Here is a 15,779-nt window from a genome sequence, read left to right on the forward strand (position 1 = left end):
GGGGTGGGGGGGAGGGGGTATAAGGGACTTCCCGGATAGCATTTGAATTGTAAACGAAGAAAATATCTAATAAAAAAATTGTTTAAAAAATAAAATTAACCAACTGAGTAAAGCAGAAGCTCACAGAGCAGGAGGAAAGCGTTGTCACATATATACCTGACAAATGATTTACATTCAAAAGAGTTAAAAAGAAATAAAAGTAGCTGAGAAATCTTAAAAAGCAAAACAAAAACCAACTAACCAACCAAAAGCCAACAACAAAAAACCCAAAACATCATCCTTATTTTCCTTATTTCCCTAATTTCTAGGGAAATATAAAGCAAAACAACTGAGTTTTAATCTTCCACCAGCCAGAATGATTAAGATCAACAAAACAACTAGGATGTGTTTCCCTGTTTCCTAGGAGAACCCTATTTCCTGTTGGGATTGCAATCTGGTGCAGTCACCTTGGAAATAAGCGTGGCGAATTCTCAGAAAGCTAAATACATGTACTAACTACATGGCTCAGCTATACTCCTCCTTGGCATAGGCCCAAAGGGACTCGACATCTCACTTCACAGATACTTGCTCAGCAATGTTTGCTGTTACTCTATTGACAACAGCTAGTGAATGGAAGCATTCTAAATGCTTTTCAATCAATGAATAACAAAAATGTGGTGGCATATACCCTATGTAATAAAATCATGAACTTTGCAGATAAATAGATGGAACTAAAAAATTATGATTTTGAGTATGAGGTAACCAGAAGACTGTCTCCTAGATTGAACAGGGAAGCTGCAGCATGAAATCTCAATAATATGGTACCTGACACTGAACAATGACACACTACCATGTTGACATTCCAAAATAGATGGGTGAAATCCTACAAGGCACAGATGAAGAGCTACAGGCAATTAAAAATTTCTCACAAAGGAAGAATTAGTCTTCCCTAGGGATGAGCATGCCAAATGGATATCTAATTAATTCACACATGCATTCATGCATACATACATACATATGAATGAAACACATACAGGCTTAGCAGATTGCATGTATGCATTATTCTCATGTATGTGTAAGGACAATAAGGAGGAAAGGGGAAAATAACTATTCTTTAATTAAATAAAAAAAGTCCAGAGTTTGTCCAATTAAAAAAAGGGGGGGGGGGAGAAAGAAAGAAAAAGAAAAGAGGCCAGGCAGTGGTAGTGCACGCCTTTAGTTCCAGCACGCAGGAAGCTGAGGCAGGAGGATCTCTTGAGTTTGAGGCCAGCCTGTTCTACAGAGTGAGTTCCAGGACAGCTAGGGCTACACAGAGAAACCCTGTCTCAAATCAACAAGAAGAATAAGAAAACAACAAGAAAAAAGTAAAAGTGTAAGGGAATCCTAAAGCTTACAGAATGCTGTCTAAAGTCTCAGAGTGACTATTGTAGTAACCCCATACAGATTCACTTAGAAAATCTTCCCAGAAACCTCTAGCTTCATCTCTCATGAAATCATTCTATTAGTGGCAATTAGCTGGCTACTTAAGTTTTGAAGAAAGCTCTAGTAAAAACAGGTAACTATCAAAAAGGCAGGGCTTTTACCCTACTTTCCCACTTTATTTCAATAAAAGTCTAAAAATTATTTCACAGTAGATGCATGTATTGGCTCCCACAATCCAGCCTCAGGAAGAGAAACGTGGGTTATATGGTAAGAAGCACCTTCCTATAGACAGCTAGCATTCAGTGAACACCTGGGCAATTAGCATGGATACCTTCTGTTTCTTCTTCAGTCTTTTCTTCTCTTTCTTCTTCTCTAAAAACTGTTCCCAAGGGGTCAGTTTATCCTTTCCCTCCAACTTGTTTTTGACCATCTCTTCTGCACTCTCCTTAAGACCTAGAAGAGAAACAAAATCCAAATAGTTTAGTTAAAAACAGTTTATCTTCGACCAGTTAAAAGCTTATAAAAACAAAGAGAACAAACATAATTTATATAAGTAGGTATATACAACAGTGAATACTTGCAATATCCTAAGACCACAAAACGGTAAGTAACTTTGGTAAATCCTACTGTGTATGTGTGAGACGAAGAGAGAAACAGAGAGAGACATTTAGCCAAAGGAAATCAAATCAAGAAATTTAGCAATCTGACACATGGTTATTAATGAAAAACCTATTATTAGTGAGACACAGTGGTTTTAAACTACAATCCCAGGTTAAGGAAGAGATAAGTCCAAATAGGCCATACAACAGAAATACTATCTCAAAATAAGTGAACAAAATTAAAAAAAAAGAAAAAGAAACCCAAATATTTACATAGGTCTAAGTGTCCTCTCTACCTTTGTTTTGAGCCTGCAAGAGGTCATCTCACTTTCTGCCTTTTGGTGATGGCCGAGTGAAGAAAAACTCTAGAACAAGTCTCAGGTTATAACTACTAACTACCTAAGCAAAATCTTCTCCAGTTTTTCCTATCATCCAGTGAAGGACTGTGTTTCCTGGACATTACAAGTGACTAACAAAAACTGAAGAATGAGTCAAGCATTGTATAAGGCTGTGTAGGTAAGAGCTTGGCTCTTCCAATGCCACTGTCGTCATGGTTCATCTCTGAAGCTTTTGTTCCTATACTCTGCTCCTCACTCACATATCCTTCACTGTCATTAAACTCGCACTTTAAAAATGTACTTGCAATGAGACCTCATTACCAGGGCTGTTTGCTCATTTACAGTATTTTGAATGTATTTTGAATGATGAATTGGATGAGCCACCACTTTTTCTAAAATGACCATTTGAATCATTCCACTCACTGTTACATTTTATTTTGTTTGTACAAAGACAGAGTCCCAGACTGGGCTGGTCCCTAACTTACTATGTAGGTCAGACAGGCCTTGAACTTGTGGTGATCCTCCTGGCCCTGCCTCCTGACAGACTGAATTACCAGTGTGTGCTACCATGCCCAGACATTTGCTATTTTTAAAGATGGATTTTATGCCATATAAACATTTAAAGCTCTACCTCCACTGTGTCCTTCAAAATTTCTAAGAAAAATAGATGAATAAATCAATACCATTATCTTCAAAGAAGAGAGAATAATAGTTACATGTTCTGTACTCTGGTGGAAGTGAGGATCTTGGCCAGCTTTAGGATTTACCCCATCCTACCTACTCACTCAACTTTACCTGTGGTCTCAGTATGCAAAATGAAATCAGGTAGAGACTGGATGCATACAAACCCTCCCTCTCACATGCACGTTTCCCCCCTTTGAACTGCAAAATACTTAGCAGATGTTCAAATACTCAGAATCACTATTTCAGGGCTTTTAGGCTGTGAGCCCCAAAGACCAGTTTGAAACAGGTGAGCTCTTATGCCCATTTTCCAGCTGTAAGACAAAGAATCCCCACATTTCTAGGACTTATAGACATACTAAATTAAATTACACATACTCTTAAGTTTCATTTTATGACATATAGATTTGTTAGATGCCAAACCAGAAATACATTCATTAATTCAAAAAATGGATGTGGGGTTGGAGAGATGGCTCTTAAAGAGATTGCTCTTTCAGAGGACCCTGGTTGGAATGCCAGCACTTACATAGTGGCTCAAAACCACCTGTAACTCTAACTCAAGGGATTCAATGCCTTCTTCTGTCCTCCTTCGGTGCCAGGTATGACCCAAAGTGCATAAATATACAAGCAGACAAAACATTCGTACACATAAAGTAAAATTTAAATGAATCGTTAAGACACATTCTTTTATGAGAAAAACATTTCACATTACTAAATGGTTCTCGTATGAAATGTGAATGATACCAAGTCATCTACAGATCTTTAAATGAAATGGTAATGTACCTAGGGAATGTAAGATGAGATCCTCATTCATACAGGAGAAGGCAGTAAGTTCTGATACAAGTTGATTTCATGTAACAAGGTAGAATAGCATATAGAATGCATGCAGGTCAGCATACAGTCTAATCTCAAAAGCATACTATTATTAGATAGATAAATCTTTGAAAATGTTATTTTTTTGAGACAAGATTTGTGCTGGAACTTATAAAGGTGCACTCCCTCTGCCTCCCAAGAGCTGGGAATAAAGGCAAATGCCACCATGCCTGGCTAGGTGTATAAAAGGGGGTTATGTGATTACTTGCATCATGTTACTGAGGTGTCATTTATTTGGCAATTTAACTTTAATATTGATATGTAAATAATAAATACAAATTAAGTATTTATTATATGGCTCTGCTGAGAACCTGAACATGCAAGTTCTAAACTAAAAGCAGGATAGTCACGTTCTTTTACATTCCATAGTAGTTAGCATAGTCCCCAGTGCACAGTAAGTACTTAATAAACACGTCTGTCTTGATTTCTTTTGAAGGAAAGACTCTTATTTCCTGCCAAGTGTTTGATCTTTGATATTTAGAACATATTATTTCTAACAGAAAATGAACCAAAACTTTAAGGCTTCTGTCTCTAAGTGATTCATGTGGACCACTAGTTCTAGAGTAAGTGAGGCAAAATGTATCCTCGAGAAATAATATTTTCTCGAACTTAGTTTGTTGGTAGCAATAAAGAAATCATATCTTAAATTCGAGTCAGTCTGTAGTTTCTTTTTTGCCTGGCTCCCACTTAATACCAAAATAGAGGAATGACAAACACATTGCAGTGAATTAACACACCACCACGATAACTTAAAAATGCTTTGTTCTCATTGTCATCATGAGGTCATTTAAATCTCTTGCCACAGATCACAGTTGTTTATGTTCTAAGTTCTTAAAAATATGTCCATCCCAGAAGTCTCTTGGCAAATGCACAAGAACATTCTTCAGAGTCAGTTTAGCCTCTCACTTAAGAGAAGCCACAATGTGACTTGAAAAACAACTTCATTATAACTCCTTTAGTTTTGTACAAATTTGTTAAAAAAAAAAAAAAAAGCAAACCTTTAGGCATATATCCATAGATTGCCAAATTAAAGATATCAATAATCCCACAAATAAAGGGTAAAGCCCCTTCTAGAGCTAACCACAAAAGCAGATGACTCAATATAGTAATAATAATAATTTAATAAGCATGATCTATTCAACTATTTTGGCAGTTTTGGTGCATATAAAAAGACCCATAAATATTCTTACAAAATCTCCAAGAAGAATATATATTTCTCCTGACCTTATTTATCCACATGAAATGTTTGAAAAGTCTTCAAAGGATAGGATACAAATGATTTAAAACAACTTAAGTAGGTACTGTTACAGGCTTTATTTATAAAAACAAAATGCATGTTTTAAGAGTTCTCATATAGGTTGAAACTGGCACTTTTACTTAAATATGGGCTTAGGATTCATTGGGAATACTTATGAACACTTGCATATCAATCTCATAAAACTTTTTGTGTGTTATAAATTAGACTATGCAGCACTCAATTCCAAAAGCTTTAAAGTGTTACTGACCACCATCACCAACACCAGACTCCAAATGTGGAACTCATTCTGGGTTCCGGGCTTTCTTCTAGAGGCAAACCACTAGCCAGGTCCTAAGGAGCACTGCTATCAAGGCACCTCTCCCAACTAAAACATTACTCCTGAAGGTGTGAGGACAAGGAAGGACACGGTTACTCACATAACAAGGGTCCATATTAGTAGCTCATGAGAGTCCTGGCACATAGCACACACCTTATAAATGTGCATAGGATAAGGAAGCAAGTGAAAGGAAAGTGATTCAAATCTGTCCCACCCCACTGACTGGGAGCAACAACACATGGAACTAAAAGTAAAATAAAAACTAGTTTCAAAAACAATAGTGAATGGCTAAAACTATCAATTAGCCAGAGCCAACAAATGTTCTCTGGTTGTACTCAATACTGTTAGAATCTTGTTATACCTACTATGTGAAAAGTACACAGTTAAAATGAAGATAATAAGGATAAATCTAAAAGATGATCTGACTGGGAATTTCTACTCACATAACTTCATTGCCAAAGATTTAATAAATATACAAGGAAGGTAAGCCCAGAGTATTCACTGAATAGACGGTGCTTTTTGCTGTTATTGTCTAAAGTTATTTCACTGGTAGAAAAGGCTTTACATTTGTCTAGAATTTGGGTTGTCTTTCTCTAACTTCGAAATCCCCTTTCAGTTTCCCTTAAAGTAATGGCTTCCAATTCCAGGGTATTAACTTCACCACACATTAAACTGTCCCCTATGCCTGCTTCTTAGCGTTCAATATTCCTACAACACTGAATTCAAATACAAGACATCTGGGCCTCATTAGGGAGCTATTGTTTTCTGTATTTGTCTCAAGCTTATTTGTATGTTTTTCTTGCCTTTCATGCAGTTTGTAATCACAATAACATACTACTAAGCTGTCCTCTAACTTCTGGCCAAGTCTGGGAAAGCCATTCTGATAAGTTATTTATGGCAAATACTGAAAAATTACTTGTTCTATTGTTATTTTTATACATTTATGTTATTTTTATATATTTGTAGGCAAGGTAGAAAATGAATGAAATCTTTTACATGAATGGCTAAGATATAAGGAATCAAGAAGAATTCCTGTGTCAAGTCTCAATAAGGAAGCTCAAATAGAACTATTAAGTTAGTTCAGAAGCAGGGAGTTCTCCTTGGGGACACACACTAAGCTAATATAGTCTAGTATGGATTTTGGGTTGTTATGGGCTCTTAGCCAAGGAGGTGGGGGCCAAAGTTTGGAGTCTGATCATGGTGGGAGGTCCCAGGATCCTTAAATGTGCCCCCAGTAGATGATGACCCTCCCTCTACAGTTCTGGGGGAGTACATGAAGATCGGGGGGAGTAAAACTACAGTTCTCCTCTGAGACTTTGTAACCACAAAGCCCACAAACCCATGGACTTGTGGCTGGAATTCACACTACTTGTGTGGTCCCAAATACACCAACTCAAAAATTCAATAGGTCTTGGATTAGAAATGCCTCCAGACACCTGACAAATAGTCTCTAAAAGGAACTCTGTCTGATCCAGAGTTCCTGTAAGAAAGAAAGAGCCAAGACAAGAAGATCCCAGTTAAAAATCCCTGAGGAACTAGAGTAAGTGGAAACAAAAACCAGTAAGACAGAGTCACAGACTATAGACTTGGAAATTGAGATACAAAATATAAAATCAGCACTTAAAAAAGCAAAGGAAGAAATTATCAGACAAGTTTGGAGGACAAAAGAAAACAGCAACTCTGGGAGATAAAAACATCAAGCTAGTGTAAAAGCTTAAATGTATACACTAGAGGAAGACTTAATGAAGGAAAACAGAACTGAAGAAATTCTTCAGCAAGCTGCACAGATTCAAAAGCACAGAAATTAGGAGTTACAGATTCAAAGTAAAAAAGTAACATACACAATCAAATATAACTTCTGGAAGAAAAATTGGACATGAAAAAAAAAACCTAGGACTTTAAGAGGAAAATGGTAGAGGCACTTTCACCTGGTAAAAGATACTCTACAGGACTATGATATTCAATTAATTCATAAGCAAAACACCCCACCATCTATACCATACTAAAGTCTAATTTGGCAAAGACTGTAAAAACACCTTAAAAGCCATGGACCCAGTGCGGCATCTTCTGAACTGACATCCTCAGATATTTTCTTCTTCCAAGAAAGGGGTTAAGATGGGGACTGGCCTAGGATACCCACACTAGAAGGCACTACTCTCCCTACTCTAACCTGCAACACTAAGCCTCAGCAGCACAGCTTGCTCTAAGAACGGTTCCATCCACACTCACAGCCTCATCAACACAGGTAGCTCAAAGACAGTTCCATCAGAAACAGTATCTTTTAGTTTATCACTATTTGTTTTTGTTACCAAAACTCACCAATATACAAAAAATAAAAATAAAACAAATCTTGAAAAAAACAACCCTAACTCAACTAGAGATAAATCAGACCTGGTATTGGAAACCCTGTCAACTACCTAGTAGGGCTAGTGAACTTGTGTGGTTTTAGGAGAACCTACAGCCAACCACTTTACTAAGCAGCAGAATCCTTAACTGAATCTTTGTCATTATACCCATAGGTAACTGTAGTACTCACCCCTAATCAAGGAAACTTCTTGCTGCAGTAAGTGGACTAAGCCATTATGGCAAACCATAATGAGTCAAAATGCAATTGCAGAGTCTGTACCAAAAGATGTATCTACAATCTAAGGCTCAGGGATCATTGTGGGAAAGGGTGTGGACAGGCTATAAGAGCTAGAGGAACTGGGAATTTACCGTAACATTATGTCTCTTATGAATATCAAAAGCTACATCCAGAAAGTCTCACCAATTTGACTGCTTAAATAGGGATGACACCAAAGCTCATGAGGCTTCAACCCCCAAAAGAGATTACAGGCAACTAAGGAATGCTGATAGCAGGAGAAACAGTCTTCCTCAGAGAAAACACACCAACTGGTTAAACAACACTAAATGCTCAGCCCTGAAAACATATATAAGTAATGATATACAGAATTAACAGGTTGTATTTCTATATTTAAGAATTATATACATACACACTCACACACACACACACCATTCACTGAAACAAAAGGTCATGATTTTAGAAGAGTAAGGCAGGCTAGATGGGAGGATTTGGAAGGAGTTAAGAGAAGGGGAAAATAAGTAATTATATTAAAAGTCTAAAGAAATTGAAAATCATAAAAAAAAAATCGTGACTTTATGGTAAACACTATAAAAATATAAAACAAAAACCAAATGTAATATAACCAGCATGAAAAATACACTCAGTTTCTACTTTCATATCATATTATTAAAGAAGAAACTTAGTTTTTCCAGAAACTGAGAAACTGACTAGCTATTCTATAGACAAAATGTGTTAGAAACACTTTTAGATAACCCTAGCTGCTTCTCATTTACTTTATGTATATGTGTGTGGATCACATGTGGGTAGGACCCCTGGAGGCCAGAAGAGGGTGTCAGATCCACTGGAACTGGAGTTATAGACAATGTGGGTACTGGGGAAAAAACCCAGGTTTCAGTTAAGAGCAGTAAACACTCTTAAGGACTGAGCCATTTCTCTTGAACCTGCTTTTCTTCTCTTCTCTTCTTATCTCCCTTCCTCCCTTCCTCTTCCACTCCTTCCCCTTCTATTTGTTGAAGACAAAGGTTTCTCTGTGTAGTTCTGGCTGTCCTGGAACTAGCTCTGTAGACTAGGCTGGCTTTGAATTTAGAGATCTGCCTGCCTCTCTGCTGGGACTAAAGGTATGCGCCACCACCACCTGCTCCTGGTTCTCAACTTTACTATTCAGTCCACAAACAATTCAAATGCTATTTACATAGTATGAAGTTTCAGCTTATTACCTTACAAAGCTTTCATAGTCAATCTGTTAACTGGATAAATCAGGAATGATTAGGTTGTAAAATTTTAATCACCCAGTAGCTGTGTGACTGTTCAGTTATCATATAAGCTTTCTTTTCCATCACCAAACTAGGATAGATTAATGATAACTTCTTTCTAAGCTCAGGCTTTCCATTTGATGCTCCCCTCTCAACTCAACTGTCTTCTTTCTTAGCTCAAGGCTACTTGTTTTTAGTTTTTAGTACAGCATCTGTAAAGTTTTGTTTTGGTTTTTTTTTTGGTTTTGTGTTCTAAGGATCAAACTTGGAATTCATTTAAGCCAGACAAGTACTTAGCCATTAAGCAACATCCCATCCTTTAACAATCTCCCAACTCTCAAAACACACACAGACACACACACACACACAGATACACACAATGTCACTAGAGATTTAACCAAGGGTCCTACTAGACAAGTGTTCTATCACTGAGTTATATTTTTGGCCCTTTACTCAAAAGTAAAAACATGGCTTTAAAAGAAAACTTTTAAACAAACAAAAAAATTGTAAATATCTTTCAAATAATGAATACATTAGTAATAAATGCAAACAGAAATATAGCCAAAAATAAATAAACAGGTTCTCTATGACATCAAAAATTTAAATGTTTGGATCAGGGTTACCTAACAAAATGAATAACTACTGATTTAAAACATTGTTTCTGAATAAAGAATGAATAATTCAATAGTCATATATGCTGACCCTGATACCTGTGTGAGCTTCCCGATGGAAGAGAGTGCAAGAATAGGCATCAAAGAAAGCTTGTGTGTGTGTGTGTATGTGTGTGATAGTGGGGGTGGGGGAAGTAGGGGTGGGGATGGGACAAAGAATAAAGACCAGACACTAGACTAAAATGGGATCATTGCTTTACAAAGTGGAGGCAAAGGCTGGGCAGTAGTGGTGCACGACTTTAATCCCAGCTCTATCATACAAAACAATGAAGAAAGGGGAAATGACATGAAATGTACCTTCATAAATGCCTCAAAACTTAAGTATTATGAGTCTTATCCTTCAGATTTATAAAAGGAGTTTGTGGAGTAGCTCTGTGGCCTCACACACTGCATACAATATGTACAAAGACCCCTTTCACCATTACACTCATATTCACAAATATGCATGAATGCAACAGGTGTCCACAATAAAAGGCATCCTATCAGGAGCCTTCACAAATACAGGCTGGGCGAGCAAGGTGGTTCAGTAGATAAAGGGTTCTGCCACTACACATGACAACCTGAACTTGTCATGCTGGAAAAAGGAGAAATGACACCTGCAAATTATTCTGTGACCTTCACACACCACCTACGTTACACACACATACATACACACACACACACACACACTGTTTGAATATGTGTGTATGCATGTGTGTGTGTGTGTTCTAAGAGAACCAACTTGACTCCATCCAGTAAAATGTGAAATAGTGATAATTCCCTGACACTGGAACTATTACTGACTATTGAAGGCACTATAAACCGGTGGGATATTTCTGGCAGCAATGTCAAGACAGAGAAAGTGCCCGAGCCCAAACCCCTTCCTGGTACTTCTATTTTGGGTAAACTACTTGATTAAAAATAGCTCACATTATGAAAAAAAGATCTAGATTATAACATCTTAGACCGGTGGTTCTCATCCTGTGGGTTGTGACCTATTTAAGGGGGTGTGTGTCAAAAGGTCCATTCACAGATGTCACCTATTATCCGGCATATCAGATATTTACAATTTTTAACAGCAGCAAAATTACAATTTCGAAGTAGCAATGAAAATAATCTTATGGTTGGGGGTCACCACAACATGAGGAACTATATTTATAGCACTGTGAAGGCTGAGATACCTGGCACCTGCGCTCCATCTTTTGATCTTTTGACAGTGTTGGTTTCAGTAGCTTGAGAAGACCACAGGTTGATCCATGGTATGTGTGAAGGCTGCTGGGTGAAGAGGAAATCACAGAACTGACTAGTGGTGAGCCTGAGTGCCAATGTCTGCTTTTCACTGTGGCCTGGATACTCTTCACTGAGGGAATGGGGGTGGGGGTCCTACTGTTGTTAAAAAAAGTTTTAAAATTAAAAGGCCCTAAAAAAGCAAGCCAAGGTATTGGCTAGGGATGAAAGCAAAGAACTCTTAGAATGGAGCAATATTTGTGGCTTTGGAAACTGTCCTGTTTCTGTTCAATGCCATACATCTACTGCAGTGAACGATTAGAAATATGGTTAAACATATGAGAACAGAGAAATGGCAAATGGAAGCAGAACTTACCTAAGCCATAGCTGAGTCAGGGTAGTAGAATTTTGGGTGGTAATTTTTCATTTTATATTTTTTAAAAACTTGAGCAAATATTAACATTCCATCCACAAATAAAAGTCAAGATAAAAACAAACTAGAGGTATAGCTCCTAATTCACTTCATGAGGTCTTTTACTCTATTAGCAAGGATATTTCAAGAAAACCACAGATCAAAATTAGTCAGTAAAATGGGCAATATTTGCATCCATGGATTACATGCCCACTAATTTCAATAAAAACGATAAAAAAAAAAAAACCCTAACAACCTTGAAACTGTACCTGCACTGAACAAACATACTGTTTCTTGTCTATGGACAATATATATATATATACTATAAATGTACACTTATATTTTATAGTACATATTTATATATTTTTATATTTTTCATATATGTTTAGAATATACAATATGTATTTTATATATAATACACATACATACACACATATATATGTGCCTGTGTGTGTATATATATATATATATGTATATATATATATATGCACACACATATAAAACGACAACTGTTTATATGGACTTTATTTAGTCTTGATTAAAATCATTTAGAAATGATTTTAAGTATACAAGATGATGTATACAAGTTATCTGCATATGACAGGACATGTTTTTGTATCTGTAGGAGATACTGGAATGAATTCACAAAGAACTGTAAGAGATGACTATAAGTAAGACATACTATAAGAGATGACTGTAAGTATCAGTAGTCTGTAACCATTACTGTTTGTAAAAGTACATGCAGTTATGTTTATAACTATTTGTGTATATAAATGTGTATTGTATATGACAATTCTTGTTTATACTAGCTTTTATCTATTTTTATACTTGACATTTTAAAATTTGCCTTATACTACTCTACTGGGACACATTTTTTTTTAACTATAGCAAAACTGTGATGGAACACTCAATAATACATATTTTATATTAATGAAACCTTATGAATTAACAAACAGCAAAGGCTACAGGAAAAAGGATCTTGAGAACTATAGTTTAAAAAAAAAGAATTGTAATAATTAGAAAATATAGTACTTAACTTCAAGTTTTTATATTCTAAATTGAGGAATCAAATCCAGGAAAGGTCTATGCTTATAATTAGACAGAAATAATTTATAATTAGTAAAACCAAGAAACCAATCAAATGGGAGCTGGAAAGAGTATAAAACACCTATGGCTCAGGGATCCATGGGTAAGAGGAAGTAGAAAGATTTCAAGAGCCAGAGGTGGACTCCAAGGAAAGATCATTCCAGACCCAGCAGGACTGACACACATATGAGCTCAGAGACTGTGATGGCACGTACGGGACCTTCACAGGTTCACATCAGGTAAAATTCCAGCATTGAGAAGGGGAAGTAGTCACAGGCCTGTCCTCAGCCAAGGAGAGATTCGCAACTGATACCTACCAGGAAAGGGAAAATCCGATTTCTGTAACATGGAATGACACTGGGTTTGCCAACCACATGTTAGGGCAGGCCCCACACTAGGAAGTAGTTGGCTATACAAACCAGATATGATGGGGTTTGTTTGTTTGTTTTTGTGCATTTTATTTTATTATATATGTGCTTTATTTTCTTTTTAGTTTGTTTTGATTTTCATTTTTTGAAAATTGTTTTTCTTTCCTTTTTGTTTTTGAGAGAGTACATGAAGTCTGAGTGGGTAAGTACATGGGTGGATCTGGGAGGAGTAGGGAAAAGGGGAAAGAATATGATCAAAAATATATTATATGACAAAATTTTTTTAAATAAACATGAAAAAAAAAGTTACGTGTTAATTCTGAGGTGAATTAAATACCATTTCTCTACCAGAAAATCTCTGGAAAATAAATCCTTTTAAAAGTATGCTTCTAAAGAAGAGCTAGCATCTTATTATTATTATTATTATTATTATTATTATTATATCTAAATCTTATTATTATTATATCTAAATGCATTCAGAAGACAACTTTTACTTAATATCTACTTCTCACCTGGAACCCACTTGATTTCCATTTCCATATCATTTTCTTTTCCTTTCTTTTCTTTTTCTTGAATAACCTGCAAGAGCTGTCTGTATTTAGCAATTTGTTCTTCATCATCCTTCTGGCTTTTCTTTGTCTTCCCATCTTCTCCTATGTTGACTCCTTCTTCACCTAACAAAACAACCAAATTAATCAATCTCATTTAATATAGAGAAACAATTACCTTCAACTAGACCTCAGTCTTGTACTTAGTCAAACTCAGATGTGATGTAGTCACTGCTAGAGTATTACATAATATTCCCTTCTATGCATGAAGAGTGGCATTTCATTCTCCTCTTTGTCCTCTCTGCCATCACACAGTGGCTTTAAAAATATTCTGTTCAACAAAAGGAGCCTCAATGTTGCTGGGGCGAATTTGGGACACGGGATTAACTTCTCAGGCCACAGAAAAGAGGCAAAGGGAGTTGTTTAGAACCTAAACTGAGTTCTTCCCATCTGAATGTGAGTGACTAAGCACATTTACTCGTAGAAGTGTTGTCATCAATCAGTGACACAGACAAACTAGAAAGCAATTCAATTAAGTTTACTGTGTGGAAAGATAATTGATAGTTTTGGATTCTAGCTTCATAAACATTGGAATGTAAAGAAACAGTACAAAACCCACGAACAACAAATATCAGAGAAAATCAATCCATAAAGTTTGTTTGTTCTACAGTTTCAATGTAAATTCTTCAAGCCAGTAACATAAATTAGAAATCTGGGTTTTAATGTAAAACATACAAACTTATCAAGTGTATAAAGTGTAGCATCTCCACTAGAAGAAAGTCTGGAAGTGATGTCAACTTCCAGCCTTTGTAACCCCCAGTCACTAAACTGTGATAGAAGCATGGTGCTGTGAAGCATTCATGCTAACACCACTTCCTTACATAAGACGATGAGCAGGGAAGAAGTTGGTTAGGTAACTATCTGAGGACTCTTTCCCCCTCCAGTGGTTGCGGGCATTCTTTCCATCATCCTATCACACTTTTACATGTTCACCCAAACAGCTGAAGCTCATTTTTTTGCTGTTTGTGCTTTGTACCACAATAATAAATGTTGGATGGAATTCTGTCATGTATCCCATAATTCAATGGATAAAACATGAGGAACACATTAACAAAATGGCAATGTATTTCATTCTATTAAAAGCTTACTTCTGAAAACATAATTAGAAGCAAGATCCTTCCACGTTGAAACTTTAGTGGTAAGTCTCTGATGGCTTACTTTAAATTGATTTTTTCCAGTACTAAATTGTACTTTCTGAAGCTCTAAAATGTGGGATAACTCATGTAGGTCTGCTTTTCTAATTCAAGGACATTTTATGAATGCTTTTATAGTACATAAGATTAAAAAAAAATTCAAACAATAAGCTATTCTTATAAACAATAATCAGGAATGTTTAATACTCAAATATACTATTGTAGCTATCAGAAGCACTAAATTGCAGATCAAGGTAAGTTTGTTATCTATTAAAATACTGAAGAAAAAGGCATGCTTTTGAAAAAAATTACATATTTCAAACTGAGAGAAGCTGATCTTTAGTTTTAAGACAAAATACAAAGTACTATCTTAACTACTTATATACATCATTTCAGTTTTTCTAAGCCAGTTAATATTATAATTCTTATTTCACAGCTATACAAAGAAAGGACCATGATGCTAAGAAAACTTGACCTTTGTTATTTCACTATGTGGTAAAGTCAAGTTTTGAAACTAGTAGAGCTTAAGGGTTTTTCCTTTCCTATTTTAGAATACAAAAGGTTAAACATAGGATTTTATGAACCTTGGCAAACACTCTACCATTGAGCTGTATCACCAGTGAGTCCAAGATATTAAATACACTAAAAAATTAATGATTATTTTATGATAATGTTAATGCTTATTTATCAATACTATTAGGTGTCCTACTGTAAACACTGTTTTAAAATTTAAATTGGGATGGGGTGGATGGGTAAGTACTGGCTGCTCTTCCAGAGGACCTAGGTTCAATTTCCTATGCCCAGATGGCAGCTCACAAACCATCTATAACTCAAGTTCCAGGGGGATCTAATACCCTCTTCTGGCCATTACAGGCACCAAGGGTATTCAAACAGCACACAGACATGCAGGCAAACACTCATTTATGTAAAATAAGATAATTCCAGGATGAGTGAAATGGCTCAGAGAGGATAAATGCCTGCTGTCAAGCTTG

General features: G+C 36.1%; 1 protein-coding gene across 1 annotated transcript in view; it reads right to left on the reverse strand.

Annotated features, from left to right (window-relative positions):
• Nucleotides 1-15,779, reverse strand: part of Esf1 (ESF1 nucleolar pre-rRNA processing protein homolog) — a 52,095-nt gene that overhangs the window by 17,690 nt on the left and 18,626 nt on the right. Inside the window, exons 9-10 of the mRNA XM_021149435.2 lie at nt 13,559-13,720; nt 1,733-1,854 (exon numbers count right to left, since the gene is read on the reverse strand). Of these exons, the coding sequence (XP_021005094.1) occupies nt 1,733-1,854; nt 13,559-13,720 (284 nt within the window). The remainder of the gene's footprint in view (nt 1-1,732; nt 1,855-13,558; nt 13,721-15,779) is intronic.

Source organism: Mus caroli, chromosome 2, assembly GCF_900094665.2.
Source record: "Mus caroli chromosome 2, CAROLI_EIJ_v1.1, whole genome shotgun sequence".
Taxonomy (NCBI): Eukaryota; Metazoa; Chordata; class Mammalia; order Rodentia; family Muridae; genus Mus; species Mus caroli.